The 21,753-nt window shown below is 45.3% G+C and overlaps 4 protein-coding genes across 14 annotated transcripts in view; 2 read left to right on the top strand and 2 right to left on the bottom strand.

The window, feature by feature from the left end:
• Positions 1-1,033: 1,033 nt before the first annotated feature.
• Positions 1,034-5,092, top strand: PIGZ (phosphatidylinositol glycan anchor biosynthesis class Z (Gwada blood group)). Its single transcript, XM_027108201.1, is given in 3 exon segments — positions 1,034-1,134; positions 1,136-1,305; positions 3,286-5,092. Coding segments are annotated over 3 exon segments (1,776 nt in total). The 5' UTR covers positions 1,034-1,096; the 3' UTR covers positions 4,854-5,092.
• A 3,630-nt stretch (positions 5,093-8,722) lies between these two features.
• On the bottom strand, positions 8,723-9,543 carry NCBP2AS2 (NCBP2 antisense 2 (head to head)). The gene has a single exon (XM_027108187.1). The coding sequence runs from the start codon at positions 9,470-9,472 to the stop codon at positions 9,173-9,175; it is 300 nt and encodes a 99-aa protein (XP_026963988.1). The 5' UTR covers positions 9,473-9,543; the 3' UTR covers positions 8,723-9,172.
• A 53-nt stretch (positions 9,544-9,596) lies between these two features.
• Positions 9,597-21,753, top strand: part of NCBP2 (nuclear cap binding protein subunit 2) — a 30,131-nt gene continuing 17,974 nt past the window's right edge. Inside the window, exons 1-5 of one of the 4 annotated variants that reach the window (XM_027108169.1) lie at positions 9,597-9,780; positions 11,703-11,884; positions 14,832-14,970; positions 15,578-15,645; positions 16,664-17,203. In XM_027108169.1, the coding sequence (XP_026963970.1) occupies positions 9,703-9,780; positions 11,703-11,884; positions 14,832-14,970; positions 15,578-15,645; positions 16,664-16,667 (471 nt within the window). In that variant the 5' untranslated portion in view covers positions 9,597-9,702 and the 3' untranslated portion in view covers positions 16,668-17,203. Of the gene's footprint in view, positions 9,781-11,702; positions 11,885-14,831; positions 14,971-15,577; positions 17,204-21,753 lie in introns of those variants that run through there. The other 3 variants (XR_003433113.1, XM_027108179.1, XM_027108156.1) reach the window with 3 other exon arrangements.
• The window catches only part of SENP5 (SUMO specific peptidase 5), a 41,387-nt gene continuing 37,264 nt past the window's right edge, over positions 17,631-21,753 (bottom strand). For 3 of the 8 annotated variants that reach the window (XM_027108073.1, XM_027108063.1, XM_027108125.1), the window contains one exon: positions 17,631-20,975. In XM_027108073.1, coding sequence (XP_026963874.1) covers positions 20,865-20,975 — 111 coding nt within the window. In that variant the 3' untranslated portion in view covers positions 17,631-20,864. Of the gene's footprint in view, positions 21,066-21,753 lie in introns of all 8 variants that reach the window. The other 5 variants (XM_027108083.1, XM_027108116.1, XM_027108046.1 and 2 more) reach the window with 4 other exon arrangements.

Here is a 21,753-nt window from a genome sequence, read left to right as displayed (position 1 = left end):
ATATGTATTTCTGGAGGAGTAACAAACATGTTGTCAGACTTGTTTTTCTATGCACCCGTGATAATTTACTGGTGTTGATACAAAGGTCCATCATGCCGTGGACTCAGATTCCCACTGATCTTTGAGTCAAGGGAGTGAGAACCTCCACCAAGAGGAGTCTGTTTGGGCTGCTTTAACAAGATACCACAGACTGGGTGGCTTTTAAACAACATAACTTTATTTCTCACAGTTCTGGAGGCCGGAAGTCTGAGATCAGGGTGCCAGCATAATGAAGGCCTTCTTCCTGGTTCATAGCCAGCAACTTCTCGCTGTGTCCTCACATGGTGGAAGAGGTAAGGGAGCTCTTTTATAAACGGGTGGTGTCTCTTTTATAAGAACACTAATCCCATTCATGAGGGCTCCACCCTCATGACCTAAGCAGCTCCCAAAGGCCCCACCTCCTGATACCATTAGAATTTCAGAATTAGAATTTCAACATATAAATTTGGGGAGGGGGTGGGCACAAACATTCAAACCACAGCAGTGTTTCCATCACCTTCCAAAAGGTAGGATCCAGGATGTGTGAAAGTTGGAGGGAGTGACTGAAGACCATGGGGTCGAATGTAGTTCGTTTTTGCAAAGAAACGGATGGAATCCATTGAGGTTCCTAAGTTTTCAGAAGTGTAAGAGCCAGGCTGCCATGCTTGCTTGTGAATAGGAGCTGGTGAATAGGATGGGGCTGTGAGACCCAGATTTGGAAGGTACCCTAATCCTACCTGCAAATGTCATATTTAGACACTTAGCAAAATGTCATATTAGGAAAAATATTTAGCAAATGCCATATATAGACACTTAGCAAATATGGTTAGCAAGTAACCAGGTTACTCAACAGAGGCCTCAGTTTCCCCATCTGTAAAATGGAGATAATACGACCCACTGCCCCAGACTGTGGAAAGGATTAATTGAGATATGGATGTAAAGTTCCTGGCATTTAGCAGGTACTTAGTAAATAGCAGCTATTATTACTAACATTTTTATTGTGTGTAGACCCATATTGAGTTTGTTCAGACAATTGAACATATAATTTATAATAACCAACAAACGTTATGCTCCTCAGATGCAGGTCTGTGGAACCAGAATAGCATCTGTAGCAGCTGAAGTCATCCTAGGCTCTTGGCCCTGTGTCCTGGCAGCAATTTGATATGAAGATGGCAGCCAGGGTGCTGTGGGGCAGCCTCAGCCTGCTCCGCCTGGTGTGGTGTCTCCTTCCGCAGACAGGCTACGTGCACCCAGATGAGTTCTTCCAGTCTCCTGAGGTCATGGCAGGTAAAGCTCCCCATGTGTGGTTACAATAAGCTGCAGCAAAGTCTGGTCAAGGAGCTGATTGGCTATTTAGTGCGGAGGGAGAAAAATGTCTGTGCAGATGAGCAGTAAATCCACAAGCCTCTTTGGCATAATAATTTGGGAGTGGGGACTTCGCATCTCCTTCCTGAGTGGTGACATTGACCTTCTAAATGATACCGATGAAATGCCAGCCTCTTTGACATCTTCCTGCTTATAACAACAGTACAGGTCATTCAGAACAAAAGCTATTTTGGGCTTCTCAGTGATTGGGGAAACTTACACAGGGCTGTAACATAAAATAATAACGAAACTTTTCTTCTGTAGGTTCATGTGATGGCTGAGGGAACCCAGACCTAGAATGCTCACTTTTTAGAACTTAACTTCTAGGTGGTATAGGACACATCATGAAGATGGTTGCTGGAAACCTTGAGGCCTTTCAGATGCTGTGGTCACAAGGCTTCCTCCTCATGGTTCAAGATGGCTGCTTGTGCTCCAGGCATCAGGTCTGACACCAAGTCTTTCCCGCCACCAGAGAAGAGATAGGCATGCCTACTTTCTTTAAGGGCACATTTTGAAAGTCACATACTTTTTGCCCATTCCATCCCATTGGTCAGAATGTATCATGTGACCACACGTACCTGCAAATGGAAGCTAAAAAATATAGTGTTTATATCTGACCAAATGCCCAGCTAAAGAGACTAAGGATGAAGGAAGGAATGGATATTGATTGGGGAGATATCAGCTATCTCTGCCACAGGGCTCAACAGGTGGATTTGTTTTTAAAGTTGAAAGGTCCAGTTTATTTTTCCACAACCCCCCCCCCGTTTTTTTATAACCTGAGCCAGTAAAAAGCAGCCAGATTGATCTGATCCGAGGTTTTCTGTTTCCCTTTCACCTTCTGACAGTGAGGAAAAAACTGCCAAAAGGCCAGAAGAATAAGGAGAAGCAAAGAGCCTTAGACAACCAGCAGTGTTATCAAATGTGAGATGTTGTAGAGCTTGGAGCTAAGATGCAGAAATTAAGAGTTCATTTTCCTCACCCCCACCCCTTAGAGCTCTGGGACAGTGGGGCACAGAGTCACAGACTAGCCCCAGGCAGCAAGTAATTTTAATTACATGAGTATATTCTTAATTTTAAACATTAAGAATCATAGACAAAACCAGTCGCTTTTGACCATAACCACAGTTGCTTATTCCCTTCCCCCATTCTCACACTGGCTGTCCTGGCTAACAGTCATAATCACGGAGATGCGTTTTTGACTCTGACTTTGGAGACTTTAGAACTCAAGGAGAGGAATGGGGCCTCCCCCTGCTCCTCCTCATACATCCTGTCCAGGACACACTGTTACCTCACTTCCCAGGTGTGGGCTGTGTAACCAACCATCACAGACCTAGCAGCTTAAAACCAGCAGCTCACAGTTCTGTAAATCAGAAGAAGTCCAGCCTGGGCTCTCTGGTCAGGGTATCATAGTATGGGCTGGGCTGAGTTCTTGTCTGGAAGCTCTGGGAGAAAATCTGCTTCCAAGACGATTCTTGCTGTTGAACACATTTAGTTCATTGAGGCTATGGAACCAAAGCCCCATTTCCTTGCTCGCTGTAAGCCACGGGCTGCTCTCAGCTCCCAGAGGCCACCCACATGCCTTGCCAACTGCCCCTTCCACCTTTCAACCAGCAAATCCTTCTCGCCTCTGATGTCCTCTTCTGCCACCAGCTGGAGAAAAGTCTCTGATTTATAGGGCTCATGTGATTTTTGTCACACACATCTGGGTGATCTCTGTATCTTAGGGTCAGCTGACCCCTGTGACGTAACCTAATCACAGGAGTGAACTCTGTCATCTTCCCAGTCCCAGGGATTATGTCCGGCAGGTACAGGGGGCTGAAAAATCTTGGGGGCCATCCTAGGATTTTGTCCGTAATATCCTCTGCGCTGGGACCTGGCTCACCTCTCCTTCTCTCTCTGCAGAGGACGTCCTGGGCATAAAGGCCGCGCGGCCCTGGGAGTTTCACCCCAGCAGCCCCTGCCGTACAGTGGTCTTCCCACTGCTGACCTCTGGCTCCGCCTTCTGGCTGCTCAGGCTCTGGGAAGAGTGGGGGCCGTGGCCTGGCCCGGTGAGCGGCTATGCGCTGCTGGTCGGGCCCCGCCTCCTCCTCGCTTCCCTCTCCTTTGCCCTGGACTTGGCCGTGTACCACCTGGCCCCACGCTGGGGGGCGGAGCGCTGGAACGCCCTGGTCCTGCTGTCTGGTTCCTACGTCACCTTGGTCTTCTACACAAGGACCTTCTCCAATGCCATTGAGGGGCTGCTCTTTGCGTGGCTGCTGGTACTGGTATCCCCCCGTGTAGCTGGGAGCTGCACTCCCAAGAAGCCTGCTCCAGGCCCGCCGTGGCACAGTTGGCTTCTTGGGGGTGTCATGGCTGCTGGCTTCTTCAACCGGCCCACCTTTCTGGCCTTTGCTCTGGTCCCCCTCTTCCTCTGGGGTACTTATGGAGCCACAAGCCCCAGCTTCAAGTCGCTGACCAAGGAAGCCCTGGTGCTGCTCCCAGGGGCGACCCTCACAGCAGTGGGGTTTGTGGCTGTGGACAGCTGCTATTTCTCCAGTCCATCTAGACCCAGTACCCTTGTCCTTACACCTGCCAACTTCTTGTACTACAACCTGGATCCCGTAAACCTGGCGAGGCATGGCACACACATGCGGCTCACTCACCTGGCAGTCAATGGCTTCCTGCTCTTTGGGGTGCTGCATGCCCACGCCCTGCAGGCCGCGTGGCAACAGCTGCGAGCCTGCCTCCAGGCCTTCACACAGATGGGCTTCCCAAGGGCACTGGCTGCCCGAAGCCTGCAGTCCAGCCCCAGGTCTCACCTCCTGCTCCTCTACTTCATGCCCCTGGCCCTGCTGTCTGCCTTTAGCCACCAGGAGGCTCGGTTCCTAATCCCCCTCCTGGTCCCCCTCGTCCTGCTTTGTAGTCTACAGACCCAACTGGCACCCTGCAAGGGCACCCTGGTCCTCTTCAATGCCCTGGGTGCCCTCTTCTTCGGCTGCCTGCACCAGGGGGGCGTAGTGCCTGGCCTGGGGCACCTGGAGCAGGTGGTTCGCGCTCCTGCGCTCCCACAGGTACCCACCCACTACACACTCCTATTCACCCACACCTACATGCCCCCCCGGCACCTCCTGCACCTCCCGGGCCTCGGCTCGCCCGTGGAGGTGGTGGACATGGGCGGGGCTGAGGACCAGCTCCTGTGCCAAGCCCTCAGCAACCTCACCAGACGACCAGCCTGCCACGTGGCTGGTGGGCCGTGGCTCTGCCGCCTTTTTGTGGTGACCCCTGGCACCACCAGGTCTGCCATGAAGAAGTGCAGCTTCCCCCTCAAGAGTGAGACACTCATCTTTCCCCACTTGACTCTGGAGGACCCACCGGCCCTGTCCTCCCTGCTGAGTGGGGCTTGGAGGTACCATCTCAGCCTTCACATCCTGGAGCTGGGGGAGAAGCCTGACAATATGACAGAAAAGCCCCTGCCCAAGACTCAGCCATAGGTGAAGGTGCTGCTCCACCTTCTAGGTAGAGAGCTGGGCTGGGACAGAGCCCTGACTCTCTTCCTTCCCTTTCCCTTCCAGAATCCCCACCTCTCCTGTGCACAGCTTTTGACTGCTCCACCTTCTGGGTAAACTGACACCCATCTTCCCTCAAAAACCAAAGATCTGACCAGTCACAGTCCTGATGCCAAGGTCCCCAAAGAACCTGGTGAAATCAATGACGCAAAATGCCTGTTCCTGCCCTATTCCTTCCAGCCACTGTGATGTTTTTTAAACATATAAATAGCACCTGATTGTGAAAGGAGACAACAATCTCCTAATGACTTTCCTGAATGACTCGCCCCAAACCTTCCAGGATGCCTTACCTCTTGCTGTCATGACAACCCTTTGGCTTCCTAGATACCTGGAAGGAGGCAGTGTAGTGATGTAGAAAGAGCAGGTAGCTCATATTCAGAGGAGTTAGTTCTCGTCCCTGGTCTGCTACACACTGGCTATGTAATCTTAAGAGAGCCCCTTCCCCTCACCCAGCCTCAGTTTTCCAGTCTGTACAATGGATCAGAAGGTCTCTGAGGTGTCTGCCAGCTAACACTGTGTCATTCCTGGGTCTGCAGCACATGTTCCCTGGCCAGACAGGCATGTCTCTCCCAAAGCTCTGTAAGCATAGAAGTGGGTGTGGCATATTTAATGGCACTTCAGGGCCTACCTACGGTCTCAGTGCTTGGTTATTACCAAAAAAAGTAGTTCTGGAACTTTTCTGCCCACCCACTCTCTTACTCCTGTCCCTGAGAGAGGTGATGGAACGTTTCTGCATCTCACCTTTGAGGGATCAAGCCCAGATGTTCTCCCTTCTCAGTTGGCCCCAGTGGGAATGGAGATAGAAGGCTCAGTCAGTATCTGGTGGCACTTGAGCACAAAACCTTAAATGTGGTCTGGTCGCTCTCCAAGCTCAAAGCTTCTGTCTGGATCCCCTTCACAGGACGGAGAGCAGACCCCGGGCCAAACCCACACCTGCCGCCCTGGTGGAAGCCATCAGACCGGGGCGTGTTGCTCCTCACAACACAGGGCGCCCCCGCCCGGTCCGCTGGGAATATGAGGGGCTGTGGCACTAAGCTTGTCCTCGTTCTCCCTCCTCACGCCCCTGCCATCTCGTGAGAACAAGAAGCACCCAGGCCACTGAGAGCTGTATGCTGGAGGAGCACAGAGCAGGCGGCCAAACCTATACAACCGACCAAACCTGAGCGCTTTTCTAGTCCCGCCTTCTGCTGGCTAAAGCCTCGGGTCATCTTAAAGCTCCACCCACCGCAGGCAAGCTGCTCTGTGGCTGCTGCTGGGTCCTAGTGCCACACTTTGCTCAGGACTCCAACCCCAAGGGAGAGAAAGGTCAGTGCCATGCTAGTAAATGTTTAGCAACCCGTTCTCTAAGGGCAAACTAGCCCCCATTTGTAGTGTTTTCTGACTTGTGTGGTGTAAATACTCTTACCGTGGCTGATTTCAAACTACTAAAATGATGTTACTCAACTTGGGAGGAGATGCCAAGGATCTCTCTCCTGAGCTGGCTGTTCAGCTGGCTGTTCGGATATTTCCCTCTTTAAAACTCTACAGTACCTGTTCATGACAGTTCACTGTTGTTTTGGTTGGTTTGTTACGAACTTCAGATTGGTCTTCCTACCTGTACTGCTTAGCATCATCTCTGGCACCCGACAGCACTTATTTACTTTGCAGCCAAAGATGGCTTTTCTGCCCAACAGATAAAACCAAATGCCACCTTGAGACACCCCAGATTCAAAGGTCCCAAATTCCTCTGGGCTTCTCGGGACTTCTCTTCCCCAGTTGGGTTCACAACCTCAGAATTCCCTGGAGGAGCTGTTGGTGTAGCAGTCCGTGTAGACTGTAGTGATATGACCTGTAACAAATTTGTCTGTAAAGTGTTGGTATCTAGATTTGTGTGGCACCAAGGGGTGATTTGGAATTGTCCTGCAGGATAGTGGAGTGAGTTACTTCCCTGCTTCACTTTCTGACAAAGCTCAGAAGAGCCTGAAAGGTATGTTGGGAGATTGTTGTCACTGGGGATGGTGGGAAGAATTTGGTCTGCTTCTTTAGTAATAGGGTACCTGGTGGGATGACAAGCCACTGACTACGAACACTGGAGGCTTCTCCAACAAAGCGGGAAGGCATCCAAATCTCCTCTAGCTGGAGCAGAAAGGACCCAGTTCTCTCTCTCTGCTCTCAGGCTCCTTTTACAAAAACGGAGGGAAATTAGTTCCTTCACACTTCTTCCGCAAAAAATAAACTGCCTTCATTTCTTGCTTTCCTTCCTTTCTTACCAAGTGGCCAGCTTGTCCAGAAGCTTCATTGCTTCCTGCACTTCCTTTTTGTCTCTGCTAGTCTAGAAAAAGACCCAACTGTGAGTGTGCTTGTTTATGTGGAGGGTAAGGGATTGGGCTGGGGACGGCTAACATTCTGCTCCTCTGGTATTCAGATCCAGAGACCAAGGAGTGGGATTGAAACCAATGAGGCAAACAAGGCAGTAGAATGAACAAGCTCCTCTGGCTCCTCACTGCCAAGGTCAAAGGAGAGTCCAGTGAGTTGCCTCTGGTCTGGGAGAGGGAGGACAGGAGGGTAGGATGCCAAATTAGAACTCTGTCATTAGGAGAGTGGGACACTGGCCTCAGAGAGGATTAAATAGAAGCCCCTCTGATGGGAAGACTGGAGGATGGAATGTCAAATCAGAACTTTGACCATTAGGAAAGTGGAGGACAGGCTGCTTTTGCTTCTCCACCCTATCCAGTGACTATCAGAATGCCAGAGTACAAACTGGTCACCAGCCTAAAAGCTTCTTGGGCTTCGAGCTTTCTAGATTGCAAGATGAACGTGTGTAGCCTGATTAGAGACAATCAATGCATACAATGGATTTCCTAATCGTGGCTTTGTTAGCTGGAGCATAGCCTTTAGAGTGCATCCCAGACCCTCTAAAATAGGGACAAGGAATCCAGGTAGCTTGTTCCATGGTAGGCAGTTGTCCTAAGACCCAGTGATGATAGTGGTTGGTGGCAGGGAAGGGAGGCTTTGAAGGTCAGGGTAAATGTGATTAGGGACGTGGGCCCTGGAGTCAAACACCTGTATTCACATTCCACTCTGTAAGGCCTTGGGCAACTTAAGTAGCCTTATACTTCCTCATATGAAAGTTGTCTTAAGGAGTGAGATAACCCACACAGCGTGCAGTTAGCAAGTGCCCAGTAGAGAGTAAGTACTCAATATGTGCTAACTACTATTACCATAGGCCTACAAGTCCCCAGGAATCCTAAATCCACCTTGCCAGAGAAGTAGGGAGCTCACACTGAAACCATGGGTAATGAGTCAATCCATTTCACCTGCCTTCACTAATCAAGGTCATTTTAAGACTCACAAGGCCTCCAAGCAGCACAAAGCCTAAACAATAAGATGTTTGATGGAGTTGTTTTCCAGGAATTTGCAGTTGGCTGTGTCTAGTTCAAGCTCTGGGCATGCTCCTGACCTTTTGACATCAGAGGGCCGAAAACTCCACCGGCAGAGGCAGGTGGTGCTAAAGCCTCCATTTTTCAAGCTGCAGATGCATGTGGCTTAGTTACACCTGTGCAGAACTACAATTATCACACCTTTCTCCAATCACCTTTCCCCACGCTCCCCACGTCTCAGGCCGCCCTGCTTCTTTATTCTTTATCCCCAAAATACCCGAAGCCCCTTGCCTTGGGGAAGATGGATCTGAGACTAGTTCTCCTCCTCCTTTAGCTGCCTTGAGCGTTAACCCTCTCTTTGCTGCAAACCTCTGCATCTCAGCGTTTGGCTTTCTACGCATGGGGCAAAAGAACCTTGTCCAGTAACAATACCCATTTCTCAGCTCACACATTTAATCAGAGGATTTTGGCAACTGCAGGATTGTCTTTTCATCCAGGATCTCCCCTGGAAGTAGTGTCCTGCTATATCAGTGCACAGACAGCAGCATCCATCACTAGTTTTAGTCCCATTTCAGAGGGCAGACCCTCTTTCCGGTTGTACTTTGGTCCATGGCGCTCTGCCCGCGCGGTGTATCAGGTACCAGTCTTTACTTCTGTCAGGCTTCGGGGGCTTTCCTCATACGCTGTGTCCCGACCGATCACAGGGCTCCCTTCACCAGGGGTGTCGGTATGGCCTGGGCTCTCTGATGAGCGGGACCTCTGTAGGCGGACCATCTGAGTCCGGATTCCAAGCCATGCGTAGTGTCCGGGATGACTTCATAGCGCCGAGGCCGGTGTCGAGCCCGGAAGGGAAAGCAGGCGACCTCGGCTCGGCCCGGCCTGGGTTTAGGGGTTTGCTCCCGGGCCCTTCTGGCTACCTGGTGGTGGCCGCGGGCGTTCCCGGAGGCTGCGGCGTAGCTCCTGAATGAAGGTGTCTCTGAAGCGGGCAGCGCGGCAGCCCAGGGAGCCCGCGGTCCCTGCCGCGAGGGCTCGCAGGCGCCGGGCCGCGTCCTGCCCGTGTACCTGGGCCTGCAGCAGTACGAAGGCGGTGAGCTGCGCCGCACGCCGGATGGGCCGCGACTCAGAGAGACGCTCCACCAGCTGCGGGCTGTGCAACAGGGCGGCCAGCAGCCGCCGTAGAATCATCCTCGGAGCGTCCCGGAATCCAGAGCACGCCGCTCTCACTTCTGATCGGCGACGCCTGACTACGGACCACGTCTGCGCCGGCGCCGCCGGATGACGACACTGCCGCGCTGGGATTGGAGCACGGGATTAAGACTTTTCACAGCGGCCTCCGAGCGTTTCCGGTTCCGCTACCGCCGGGGCGGCTTCGTTTTTCTCGCAGTGGCGGCGTCCTCGACCGAAATCTGTGCGTTATGTCGGGTGGCCTCCTGAAGGCGCTGCGCAGCGACTCCTACGTCGAGCTGAGCCAGTACCGGGACCAGCACTTCCGGGTGAGGCAAGCGGGGCAGCGAGAAGGGGAGGCCCCGGGCCAGAAGGCTGAGAATTGGTTTGCTCTTGTCTCATTGTGTCGTCTCCCATTCCCTGGTATCCCGAAACGCGAAGGGAAGCCTCGGTGCCTGCTGTGGAATGGATTCTGAAAGGGCGTTTGGATATCACTGAATCCTCTTCTCTCGTAGGCAGGGAATTTGAGGCTCGCTCTCACATTCCCTAGCAGCCGCTGCCCGATCCCCGGGGCAGTGCAGACGGGCGGCAGTAGTACTGGCGTCTCAGGTTTTCCCGAACGGTGCGGCGGGAAGGTGACTTTATGATGAGGGAAAGCGGTGTCTTTTTGACACGTGGAGCATGTGGAGGCGCCATCCTGACCCAGATACCGGGGCTTTTAATTATTTTTAAATTTTCAGTTACATCAGCCAAACTGCGCTTTGGCGTTTCGCGTCCTCTCCTTGGGCTAGTTAAACGGCCCTCCACAAGTTGTACGTGGTGAGTGGCAGACACAGTTGAGCCCTGCCTCCACTTTTAGGGAGCCCTTGGAGTGTAGAGGGGGGACCAGCATGTTAAGTGTCTGGATGTCAAGATCGGAGAACTGCTGGGTTTCAGAAGAGGGAAATTTTCGTTTGGCCCACGTCACAGCAGATTCTGTGGAAAAGGGGGAGGCTACAGCTATTAAAGGTGGGTTCTTCAGTATCAGCAAAGGCGGGGATGGGGTGGAGGTGACTGACACTCATTAACTAGTGGTTGTTTAGTAAATTTGTATTGAGTGCTGTTGCTGAAGCCTTCTGCTAAACCTTAGAGAGGGAAGACAGTTTCCACACCCTAAGACTTCATAATCCTCTAGGGATTATGGGATTGTAAATGGAAGGACTGTAAATGTACAGATTTACAATGGAGGTAAGTGATCATAATCTAGGCAGAAATGATGAGTGGAAAGGGAGGGGCTGTGAGGATTCAGAAAATTCCCTGTGACGGGGAAAGGAGGGGTCACATACAGAAGAAGGTAGGTGTGGAGAATGTTTAAAATGCATTAGTAGGGTAGGGAAATGGAAATTTGAGGTCAAATTGAGAAGGATCTTAGATTTTCACGCAGTCAACTGTTTTTAAATGCTTACTGTATGCCAGGCATGATTTTTCATTCTATCACTTTTACAGGTCTCATTACTTTAGAAAGTTCCACATCATAACCATCCTGAATTTCAAGCATCCTGCAAGATTAAAACAGTGAAAGGATTCAACTTTTGCTGTTGTTTATCTCTGCAGTCTAAAGCCTATAGCTTCATTTAGATAGTAGTAAGATACTGTCTTGTAGAATTTCTACAGTGTTTCCTGAATGGGATCCACATTATTATCGTACCTTAAATAAGTACTTATACCAGTTGTCCTAAACTGTAGGCTGTTTGGTGGGACATGACTTGTATGTGTGAGAAAAGAAGGAAAAAGGAAAATGCTTCTTGACCATAATTTTAACAAATCAGTAACAGCAGTGATAAAGTGAATCTACTTTATTTAATGTCTCATTCCAGAGTCCTGGAAAACCTATTTTTAATGTATCGTTAAAATGACTCTTGTCCTGTGAACTTTTAAGGAAGTATGGGATTGGGGATAAGACTGGGTTTGGATTCCAGCTACAACTACTGATTATATGTGTGACCCTGGACAAGCTACTTAACTGTCTTCCCTCAGGTAGAATGAGGATAATAAATTAGGACCTACTTCATTCAACTCTGAGAATTAAATGAGACTTCCATACGTGGAGATCTGACTTGCAGTCCCTTGATTCTCCCTAGAGGCAGACATATTACCTGTTTCTTGTGTGTGGTATCCATGTATATTCATGCTTTTAAAAAATATAACTTGGAGCATACGCTTCACATTGTTTTGTGCCTTTCTTTTTTCACTTTGCTCTTGGAAATTCTAGGGTGACAATGAAGAACAGGAAAAATTGCTGAAGAAAAGCTGTACATTGTATGTTGGAAATCTTTCCTTTTATACAACTGAAGAACAAATCTATGAACTCTTCAGCAAAAGTGGTGACATAAAGAAAATCATCATGGGCCTGGATAAAATGAAGAAAACAGCATGTGGGTTCTGCTTTGTGGAGTATCCTTCCTGTGTGTTTGATGTAGCTGTTGGCCAGAGGTGGGGCCCAGAGTGGCTGGTACCCTATTTTACAAGATGAGTGAGGATATTCGTTGGTTAGCATCCCTACACTTATCTCTGCCTCTCCTTCCTTCTGTCCAGTGTGCCTATACTCTTACACTGGGAAAGCTATTAACATTAACATTCTTTCTGAAATCCATTTTTTCATAGTTGATTAAGAAAAATAATCTTTGAAAATGTATATGCTTATGGTGTTTCAAAATGTCCAGAGCATAGTGAAAATGAAAGCCCTATACCATTCTAAGTCCAGAGACAATCAGTTACGAGTCTCGTGGGTCTTTCCAGAAGTAATCCTATGGATGTGTGGTAGCGTACTGCATGCACTCATTTTTTTTTCACCTATCTTAGAAATTGCTTCATGTTAGCATATGTAGATCTACCTCTTTTTAAAACAACTGTATAGTATTTCATTATGTAGATGTATATAGCTTGATTTTATAGGTCAAAACCAAAGCTATATTTACTTGTGACCATGTATTCTCTCCCTGGAAACTCCAAATATTGGACCTTCTGGATTTATCCTTTGATGTTTTGTTTTTTAACTAATATTTTTCGGTCATTTTGTTTGAGAAATTTTCCAGACCTGATCTACCGTGTCTTGAATTTTCTTTTCTGTGCCCTGAATTGTTTCTTTTGGTTGTATTTATGCCGTAAAATTTCCTTCAGTTTCTGGTGATCCCTGGATTTCTGATCATAATTAGGGGAAAAAAGACTATGTGGATCTAGGCGGAACTACTTTTTAAAATAATTAATTAATTAATTAATTTGGCTGCGCCGGGTCTTAGTTGCAGCACACGATTCGTTGCTGCTCTAGTTCCCTGACCAGGGATCAAACCCGGGCCCCTTGCGCTCGGAGCGCAGAGTCTTAACCACTATACCATTAGGGAAGTCCCCAGGCAGAACTTCTTAAGTTGCTGCCTTGCCTTTGGGACATGTGGGTTTCTCAAATGCTAGAATGAAAAGGGATTTTATTTGGCTTGCTAATGTTAAAGACAATGCCCTAGTTCCTCCAGACAGTTCAGATCCCTATCATTTTACTTTTATTTGCCTGGGATTAAATGCCTTTCTGTTAACAGGTCTTTTCCCCACATAGACACCTTTAATTAAACCCTATATGCAGCCTCACTTGTTATTCAACTTGGAATTAAGAGCCTCCTGGGGGCTTTCCTGGTGGCGCAGTGGTTGAGAGTCCGCCTGCCAATGCAGGGGTTCGTGCCCTGGTCCGGGAGGATGCCACGTGCCGCGGAGTGGCTAGGCCCGTGAGCCATGGCCGCTGAGCCTGCTCGTCCGGACAGGCTCCGCAACGGGAGAGGCCACAACAGTGAGAGGCCCGCGTACCAAAAAAAAAAAAGCCTCCTGGGCTTGCTGTCTCCTTTAAGCCCTTTCAAGGGTATTTCGCACTGTGACTTTGTTTCATCCACTAGTACTCTTCACCTTCTGTTGAATCTCTAGTCTGCTTATGGTCTCTTCTCCTCTTTGTATACGTGTTTCTTTTCTGTTTTAATGGGGGCCTTGAGAAGTAAAGAAGAGAAAACGTGCTCTATCAGCTTGAACCAGAAGCCCCACTTTTTTTTAAATATGTATATTTATTTATTTATTTATTTATTTTATTTATTTTTTGGCTGCGTTGGGTCTTCATTGCTGTGCCCGGGCTTTCTCTAGTTGCAGCAAGCAGGGGCTACTCTTCGTTGCGGTGCGCGGGCTTCTCATTGCGGTGGCTTCTCCCGTTGCGGAGCACGGGCTCTCGGCGCATGGGATTCAGTAGTTGTGGCTCGTGGGCTCTAGGGTGCAGGCTCAGTAGTTGTGGCGCATGGGCTTAGTTACTCTGCAGCATGTGGGATCTTCGTGGACCAGGGATTGAACCCGTGTCCCCTGCATTGGCAGGCGGATTCTTAACCACTGCGCCACCAGGGAAGTCCCAGAAGCCCCACTTTTGATTTCGGTATCTGGTTTCTGGATTCTGCAAGCTTTTCCCACTCTTCCTTCAGATACGAGGGACGAGTGCCTAGGTTTTACTTTTGCCTCTGGTGGCAATACTGTAAAATAGTTCACGGGGGACAGAAAAGGCAAAGAAAATACTAGATAATAACCAGTCTCTAAGAACTGGAGTGTTTTTGCATCTGCCTTGAAGGTCAGAGATCAACAATCATGATGGCAAATACCTGAAAGGCTACCGTTCATTGTTAGTGTTTTTTTCCTCAGTTTGCCCTTTAGCATTCATTTCATTCAACAAAAAATTATTGAATGCCCACTGTGTGCTAGGCATTGTGTAGATGCTGACACTGGAATTTCAGTGTTTCCCTACCTGTGTAATTAAAGACAAGGGGAAAAAGTCCAGATCAGTATTTCCTAAACCCAGCTAATGATCATAAGTATTACTTACAGAGATTTTTTTTTTTTAATAGCACCCCAAAGACAGATTTAGTAGATCTGATTTGGAACTACTAATGTGAGTGATATTTTGAGTGTTTCCTTCTAATGAAATGCAATGGCAATTCATATGTACCGTGACCTCTTTGTAAGGTTCTTGAATATACAGCTTCATATTCAGGGAACCCAAAGATGCTGTTTTCTTGGATAACAGTTCATGGTTAAAACCTGCACTGAACATATTTTATATTTTGCAAACCAAAATATGGAGACAGTGGAACCAGATACTTAACAGGATTATCAAAAAAATCATCAGTGTAGCCACGGATAAGTGTCATTTTTGACTGCTTCTGGACCAATCTCAAACAGGCCTGTGCAAGACAAATTATTGTCTTTGAACTCCATCTGGTTGGATTAGTTTTTGTACTTTTTCTTAACTCAGCTTCATTTAGATGTTGCTTCCTCTGTTTACAAAAATATCTGGAGAAATGCTAATTCCTTAATAATTATAATTAAGATACTATTTAAGAGCAGATGCAGAAAATGCCATGCGGTACATAAATGGAACTCGTCTGGATGACCGGATCATTCGCACAGACTGGGACGCAGGCTTTAAGGAGGGCAGGCAGTATGGCCGTGGGCGTTCTGGGGGCCAGGTATGCAGAAAGGTTCTCTGAGTTCAGCCTTTGCCTGGGATTCCAGTCCTAAATGACAAGTGTTTTGTCAATTTGTATTTGCTCTTTTGAAAATAACTTTGTGCTTATAACCTTGGCTTGAAGTGAATCTGAAAACCACCCATTGGGGTTGGTAAATTATTTTTATACTTGATCTTAGCCAAAAGGCTGAGAAGTGATGATAAATTATTTTTAAAAACCATTAAGTAGTATATTATCTACATCACAAGCAACCATTAATTGGACTTCTGCTAGGGGCTAAATGTTCTCCACCTGCCAAGAGTGTTGAACAAAAACAAAATGCAGTAAAATGACTTTTACATTGTTATTTTAAAATAGTTTATTCTTTGCAACGTGCTATCTTTGAATGCTGAGTATGAACCTGGTGTTTGGTAAAACACCATTAGGTAGTCTTAAATAATTTTGCAGGGCAGTTGAGCTATATTATCAGTTGCTTAAAATTATGTTCTGTTCTGCTTGAAATGTTCACATCATGACACCTGAAAAGGCGTAGTTATTTGACACATTTTAGGAAGCATGTTTGTTACACTCATCTTCTCTATACTGTAACATGTTCTTTTCAATTAAGGTGCGAGATGAGTATCGTCAGGACTACGATGCTGGGAGAGGAGGTTATGGAAAACTGGCCCAAAACCAGTGAGTGGTGAGAGCCCCGTCATGAAAAACTCACTCCTTTGGCCTGTTGAATTTGATGTGCATTCCCAAGGTCTGCGAACCTGCCTATTTTTACCAAGCTTTATTTAATATGTCTCTACTGAGCTGGAAGGCTCTTCATGGTTTTCCACTTAAAAACTTATTAAAGGACAGAATCCAAAAGAATGCCTTTAATTCTATAGTCTTAACATCTTGGTTGTGTGTCAGATTACCAGAATGATTTCTGTTACCAGGTCAAAAATTGTGTTCCTTAGCAACAGACTTCATGTGTTATGTTGCTCTATCAGCCAAAACACACTTCTTTTAGGAAGAATGGAAAAAAAATTTTTAAGTGTTTACCATGTTTGCATCTAAGTAGGTTTATGGTCTGCCGTGGGGCCTGGAATTACTATTTTTATAATTTTAAGTTTGCATGAGATAAAGTTTAATAAGTGGAGTTTTGCTGTGTAATGTAGCTTTACTCTAAATTAGGAATAGATTTTGATAACTGAATTTTTTTCTATGTTGAATTTTAACCTCTAAAGGCAAACTTAGAGTCAAGGGAACTTCTTAAATAGTTGGGTAAGCCTTAGACAGTCGCAGGGGACACCACTTCTTATGTGCTTTTTATATCAGGAAATTAGGTCAGGACTTGAAGGGTATTTACTAAACACATTTTTCAAAATATGTTTTCGCTAACGCTAAAAAAACCAAGGGTCTGTATTAGAGGGAACCTCAACTATTCTAAGGGCAAGGGGGGGACGCTGTCAGTAGGAAATGGGGAGGAAATATCAGGAGATGTGAGTTAAACCAGTGCCTTGACATGATGAAGGTTGTTAGAGCCAGCAGATCTATATTTTTCATTTTCAAACTGATCTTGGGAATTGAGTGGGGTTGTTTGTTTTGTTTTTTAAAAAAAGAGCTTAAAGATCAAGAGAATACTTAACAAAATCAGAAATGCTTCCCTCGGGAAATGTTTTGGCTCATTCTCATACTGAAGTCTGTCTTGTTTTTTCCCTAGCTAACTGTGCTGAGTTTCAGAGCCTGGGTAGTGAGCTGGTGGTCTCTACAGAGAAGGCAGTCTGGAGGATTTATTTTGCATTTGTAAGGCAAGAGAGAATTTCTCTAATATTATGTGAACTATTGCTCATTTTAAACTGGTAGTCTAGTATTTTCCCTGATGTAAGTGATATTTTTTCATCTAGCAACAAAGTATCTCCTAATTTCCAGTAGTTTGTGAAGTTGGGGCTGAAGTATCTCAGTTGAACATCTTTCATGTTACAGTAAGTGTATGTTTTCTCAAATTTAAACTGGCTATTTGAACTTTAAAAGAAAGATATCTCTAAATTAGTTGTATTTAGGAAAACATTTGCAAATATCTAATTTAATGAGGACAAACAATTCATTATTAATTAAAATCTTTTTTACACTGTAGTTTGAATTAATGTATTTTATATTTTGCAGTAAAACGTAACTCAGATTTCTATAGGCATTAAAACCACAGTGGTTCCTATTTGAATTGTCTTCTGTAACAGATTTCAATAAAATTGGACCAACTTATTGTCTGTGTTTCCTCACCGATAATGACATTGAAGCGGTCTTTACTCTGGAATACATTTTTGGGGGGAAATCTATGAATAGTATGCAGAATTTGCATGTCCATTTTAATTTGACAGTTACTAATATTGCTGGTCACTAGCTACATGTAGCTAATTAACTAAATTAAAACAGTTCCTCAGTCAGTCACATTAGCTACATTTCAGATGCTCAATAGCCACCCGTGGTTAATGGCTGTTGTAGATAATGGAATTTGTAGGATGCCAATACAGAACATTTCCATCACTGCAAAAAATGCTACTAATGGACAGTGTGGGCTGCTTAGAGCCCACACTGGTCACTGTTAATAGATGAGCCTTGTCGTGACTGGTATGTCACTGGGAAAAATTACCAAACAACAGTACATTTTATCCAACACAAGAGAACACACATTTATAAAGGCATTTAGTTTATTTTTCAAAAAAATATTTTTGCTAGAAGGTTTGAGTGATTTTTACATGATCACAATCTTTAAATAATTTTTTTCTAACCAAAAGGTACCATTTAAGTGGACAGCTTGTCTAGATTTGCTTTTGTTAACACCCAAATACAATTAGCACTTCTGATGGCATTCCCTAGGTCTTCTTAATTATCTACAGGCCAGGAGGCAGAGCCTAGCACAAAACAAAGTATGTGCTTTACACCTGCTGATTAGTTCAGTTGCATAACAATTAAGCAGAGCAGGTAATCAGGATATCTAATTCACACTATTAACACACTGGTTCTCGCCTGAAGAGTCTGAGTCACCCAGAGCTCCCAATTATTCCTTCTAACCCAGGGAAGTAGTATACCACAACTGCAAAGAAAAGGGGCAGCTCAACTTAGGCTAGTGCTGGCTGTGTCCCAGTTAGGTCTGTTTTGTTCCAACTGTGAATTCAAGGTGACCAATGTTAATCATATTCAATGATAAGTAGAAAACAAACTGCAAAGCCAAAACAAATGATTTGGGGATTACTGGCAGCAACTGCTGCTTCTCCCTTCCTTAGGTGCATCCCTTCCTTAAGAGAAGGTTGGTTCTCTATGATTCTTGAGTAGAACTTAACTAAAAGTTGAACTAAATCTACATTCATTGCTATAGATTTAACAAAAGGATAAAAGCAACTACAGACTGGTAAATTTGCTGATGGAGAGGACTGAGCAGCTTGTTGAAGGCACATCATAAGCAGCTTTTAGTTTGATAAGGCCTGCCCTCAACCCCAAAAGCATAAGGTCTGCCCACCTTGAGGGCACCCAAACAACTCAGTGCCAAGCTAGTGAGAGTAAAACAATGCCTGTCTCTTCTACCAACAGCCCAGACTGTATTTCCAAAATTTCTGTTGCAAGGAAGCCATTATTGCAAACATCAGGATAAAGGCCATTCTAAACTTAGGGCTTGGGCTAAATAGAGGTTTGCACCTAATCTCAAGATGGGGGGAAGCAACTATGTGTGCTGAAGCAAGTTTCGTGAACAACAGAGAAACATTTTAACCAGACTTAAAATATTTGACATTTAAGCTAAAGCATGCTGGACGATGTACCTCAAGGTGCCCTACTAAACTGGACGTGAAAGGCACCCTGGACTTGGGACAGCTCACCTTAGATTCTCTCTGCCTCCCTGTTAAGAGCATGACCATTTCTCAGAGTGGAGGAAATGGCAACTGAAACTTTGGGCATTAAGATTTTGGCCAGAACACAATTCTGTCTCTTCTGTATGCCTCGTTCTGTCAGAGAGTGAGATACGAGATACGGAGCTCTAAAGTATAAGACATTTTAAATCAATAGTCTAGTTACCCATTACAAAAAAAAAAAAAAAGGCAAATGTCTCACATACAGGTTTGAAAAATCTCATGTTTGTATAATTATGCCTGAAAACCTCAAGAAGACACCCAACCCATTTTGTCACCTTTCCTAATGCTGATACAACCCTACCTGTAGCAGCACAAAGTGCCTCTAATAGCAGTCTTTTTAATGACTTGAAGCACAATAAGAAATACTGACCTGGTTTTATATTATACTAAGGAGTTTGAGTGACTAGGAAAGTGCTGGGGCTGTTTACAATGTAAACATTGGTGTTGGTGCTTGGAATGTCTGGGGATGGGAACCCTGCATGTAAACATGTTCTGACTCCACCCTCAACTGCTGGCAGTCAGCCCTACCTTATGGCCAAGTTAAACTGCACATTTTAGCTTTTTATTTTCAACACCTCACACCTAACGAGGCATAAACCAAAGCATCTTCTGCCATTTACTTGGTATTTTTCTGTACAAGCTTCTGAATTTCTTGTATACACGTTTGTTGTTTTTCCTCCCCCAGTTCAGAAAAGATGTAGTTTAACATGCATCTTTCCCTATTTCCTTTCCTTTCCAATATCACAAAACTTTGTTAGATTAAAGATGCAAGATCCATTACTTTAATCCTAATGCAGCCAAGGGTAATAAATCAGGACAGGGCCACTTCTGCCTTCCCCCAGAAGATGAGGTTCATGGAAGCAAAAAAAAGGACTCCTGTGCTAGAGTCTCAGGGTTGGTCAAGCAGAGGCAGATGAGCCCTGCATGCTGTTGAGATCACTAGAGAAATAAGAGGGAAAAAACTCATAACATTTGCTGTACTCCCACAGTTTCATGTCTCCCTTAATACCTTTCCTGTTCTCTCCTCTCCACCCACGTGCAAAATACCTGAAGTCAGTCTTCGGTTTTGAATGTTTATATTTTAAATACCCTTGAAATAGAAAGGTATTTGGCAAATCTGAATTTCTTCCATATGGGAAACAATTGCTGTAGAAAGGCTGAATTCTCATTTGTTTGACCACTAGTTTTGACAGATACTAATTTTTTAATGGGTCAAAACCAGAAAAATCCAGGGAATCAGTGTTCCAGCAAAAGCCTTTGTAAGATTAAAGCATTTATTATAAATGCTTCTTAAAACCAAGATTGAAATCTCTCATGTGTGAAGATAAATGGACCCTCAAGGTCGCTGTCTTTTTCTCATACCTTAATCAACTCTTCCCAAAGCAGGCACTGTGCTTACAAGTGTGCCTCCATAAATAGAACATACCAGTCAGTTTATGGCCACTTCCTTTTCACCCTTCAAAAGGAATGTGACTCACTTGGAGAGGGAAGTCAGTGTAAGGTGCTGCTGGTAAAAATAAAACAGGACTGGCTTTGTCTGAAACCCCTTCTAGCTACCCTTTATGCCCCAGGGAACATCTACTATTCTCAGAGTTACGTTGTATCAAAAACATCCTGCATTTTTATAGGTTCTGGAATTAAAATTTAAACCTGTATTCAGTTCACATCTAACTAAGTTTCAAAAGCTGCACCAAATCTACTAGGCTTTTTTTTTTTTTTTTTAATACTCTGCACTGCATGCTCTGTCTATATGCATGCGTTTGGATAATAAATATTAAATATGGGGGGACACACACACACAGAATCCATAAAATTAAAAATGAAACCAAACTGAACATTAAAAAATAGTACATAGTAACTAGGGAAATGAGTAAGGGCAGAAAATAAATTTGAGGTAACAACAGTGGCCCAACACCACTGATCTGAAATATCTGTAAAAATTCAAATAAGTGTTTGGAGATTCAAGTAACAAACCATCTGCTCCAACTTGGTCAGACTTCCCAGAGCCCCTGCTGAGTTTCAGTCCATGAGCCGGCACTCACACAGCTCCTTGTAAATCCTCTTCCGCACTCGGGGCATGTCTTCTTGGGAAAACTGGAAAGGCTGCTCTAAGGCGAGGCACTTGCAGTACTGCAAAGGTCCCAGAAACACTTAAGTGGCACGTGGAGTTATGTACCAGCCTAATGTATTTTACTAGATGCAGACCTAATAGCATAGGGTCTAAGGCAAATGTTAAAGTTTGTTTAAACTCGTAAAAATGTTTTAAAACGTTTACCTCCAAATTATAGTCAATTTTCCAGGCAAGTATATGTCTTGGGATTCTCCCTCCCTCCCCACTCAATACTGTGAAAAGCCATACCGATGAAGGGGCTCCAGTTCTTCTAAAGGTGAAATCTGCTGAGAATGCAGCCAGACCTAACATGGCCTTTAAGTGAGAACTTGAATTTGTTTACAAACGTGAGTCTCATGAGTGAGCCCATCTTCCAAGATCTTCGGATATCTCTAAATTCATGGATTATGTACTGTAATTTCCTTCATAAATGTATAACAACTTTTTCAATAGCCCTTTGAGACCTAAGATCTACAGCATGAGAAAGCACAGTGTTTAAATGTGGCCCTTATTTAAAATCTAATTAGGTTTTACTCTGTGGTTAAAGACCACCTACCAATGGTTAGAAAAATATAGTTAATACTACCAATGCCAAGGGTCTATGAAACAGACAAATTCACATCAGTCTCCAATGTGGCTTACCAATAGCCTCTGATAAGACATGGATGATACCAATTATTCATCTTCAGCCTTAGAAGGTGATTCTTCCTAATGATAATATATGAAAATGCAGAACTACTGCTTCCCAACAACAAAGGAGGGTTGGGAGGAAAAGTGTTCTGTTATCTGTACCTAGTA

This window comes from Aethalodelphis obliquidens, unplaced genomic scaffold (genome assembly GCF_003676395.1).
Source record: "Aethalodelphis obliquidens isolate GAN/ISIS:26980383/991018 unplaced genomic scaffold, ASM367639v1 scaffold1, whole genome shotgun sequence".
Taxonomy (NCBI): Eukaryota; Metazoa; Chordata; class Mammalia; order Artiodactyla; family Delphinidae; genus Aethalodelphis; species Aethalodelphis obliquidens.
The sequence above is the reverse complement of the archived record's forward strand: the minus strand, read 5'-3'. Positions and strand labels throughout refer to the sequence as shown.

Coding starts and splice junctions, on each gene's coding strand:
- NCBP2AS2 (XM_027108187.1), bottom strand. CDS start 9,472: ATGATTCTACGGCGGCTGCTGGCCGCCCTGTTGCACAGCCCGCAGCTG.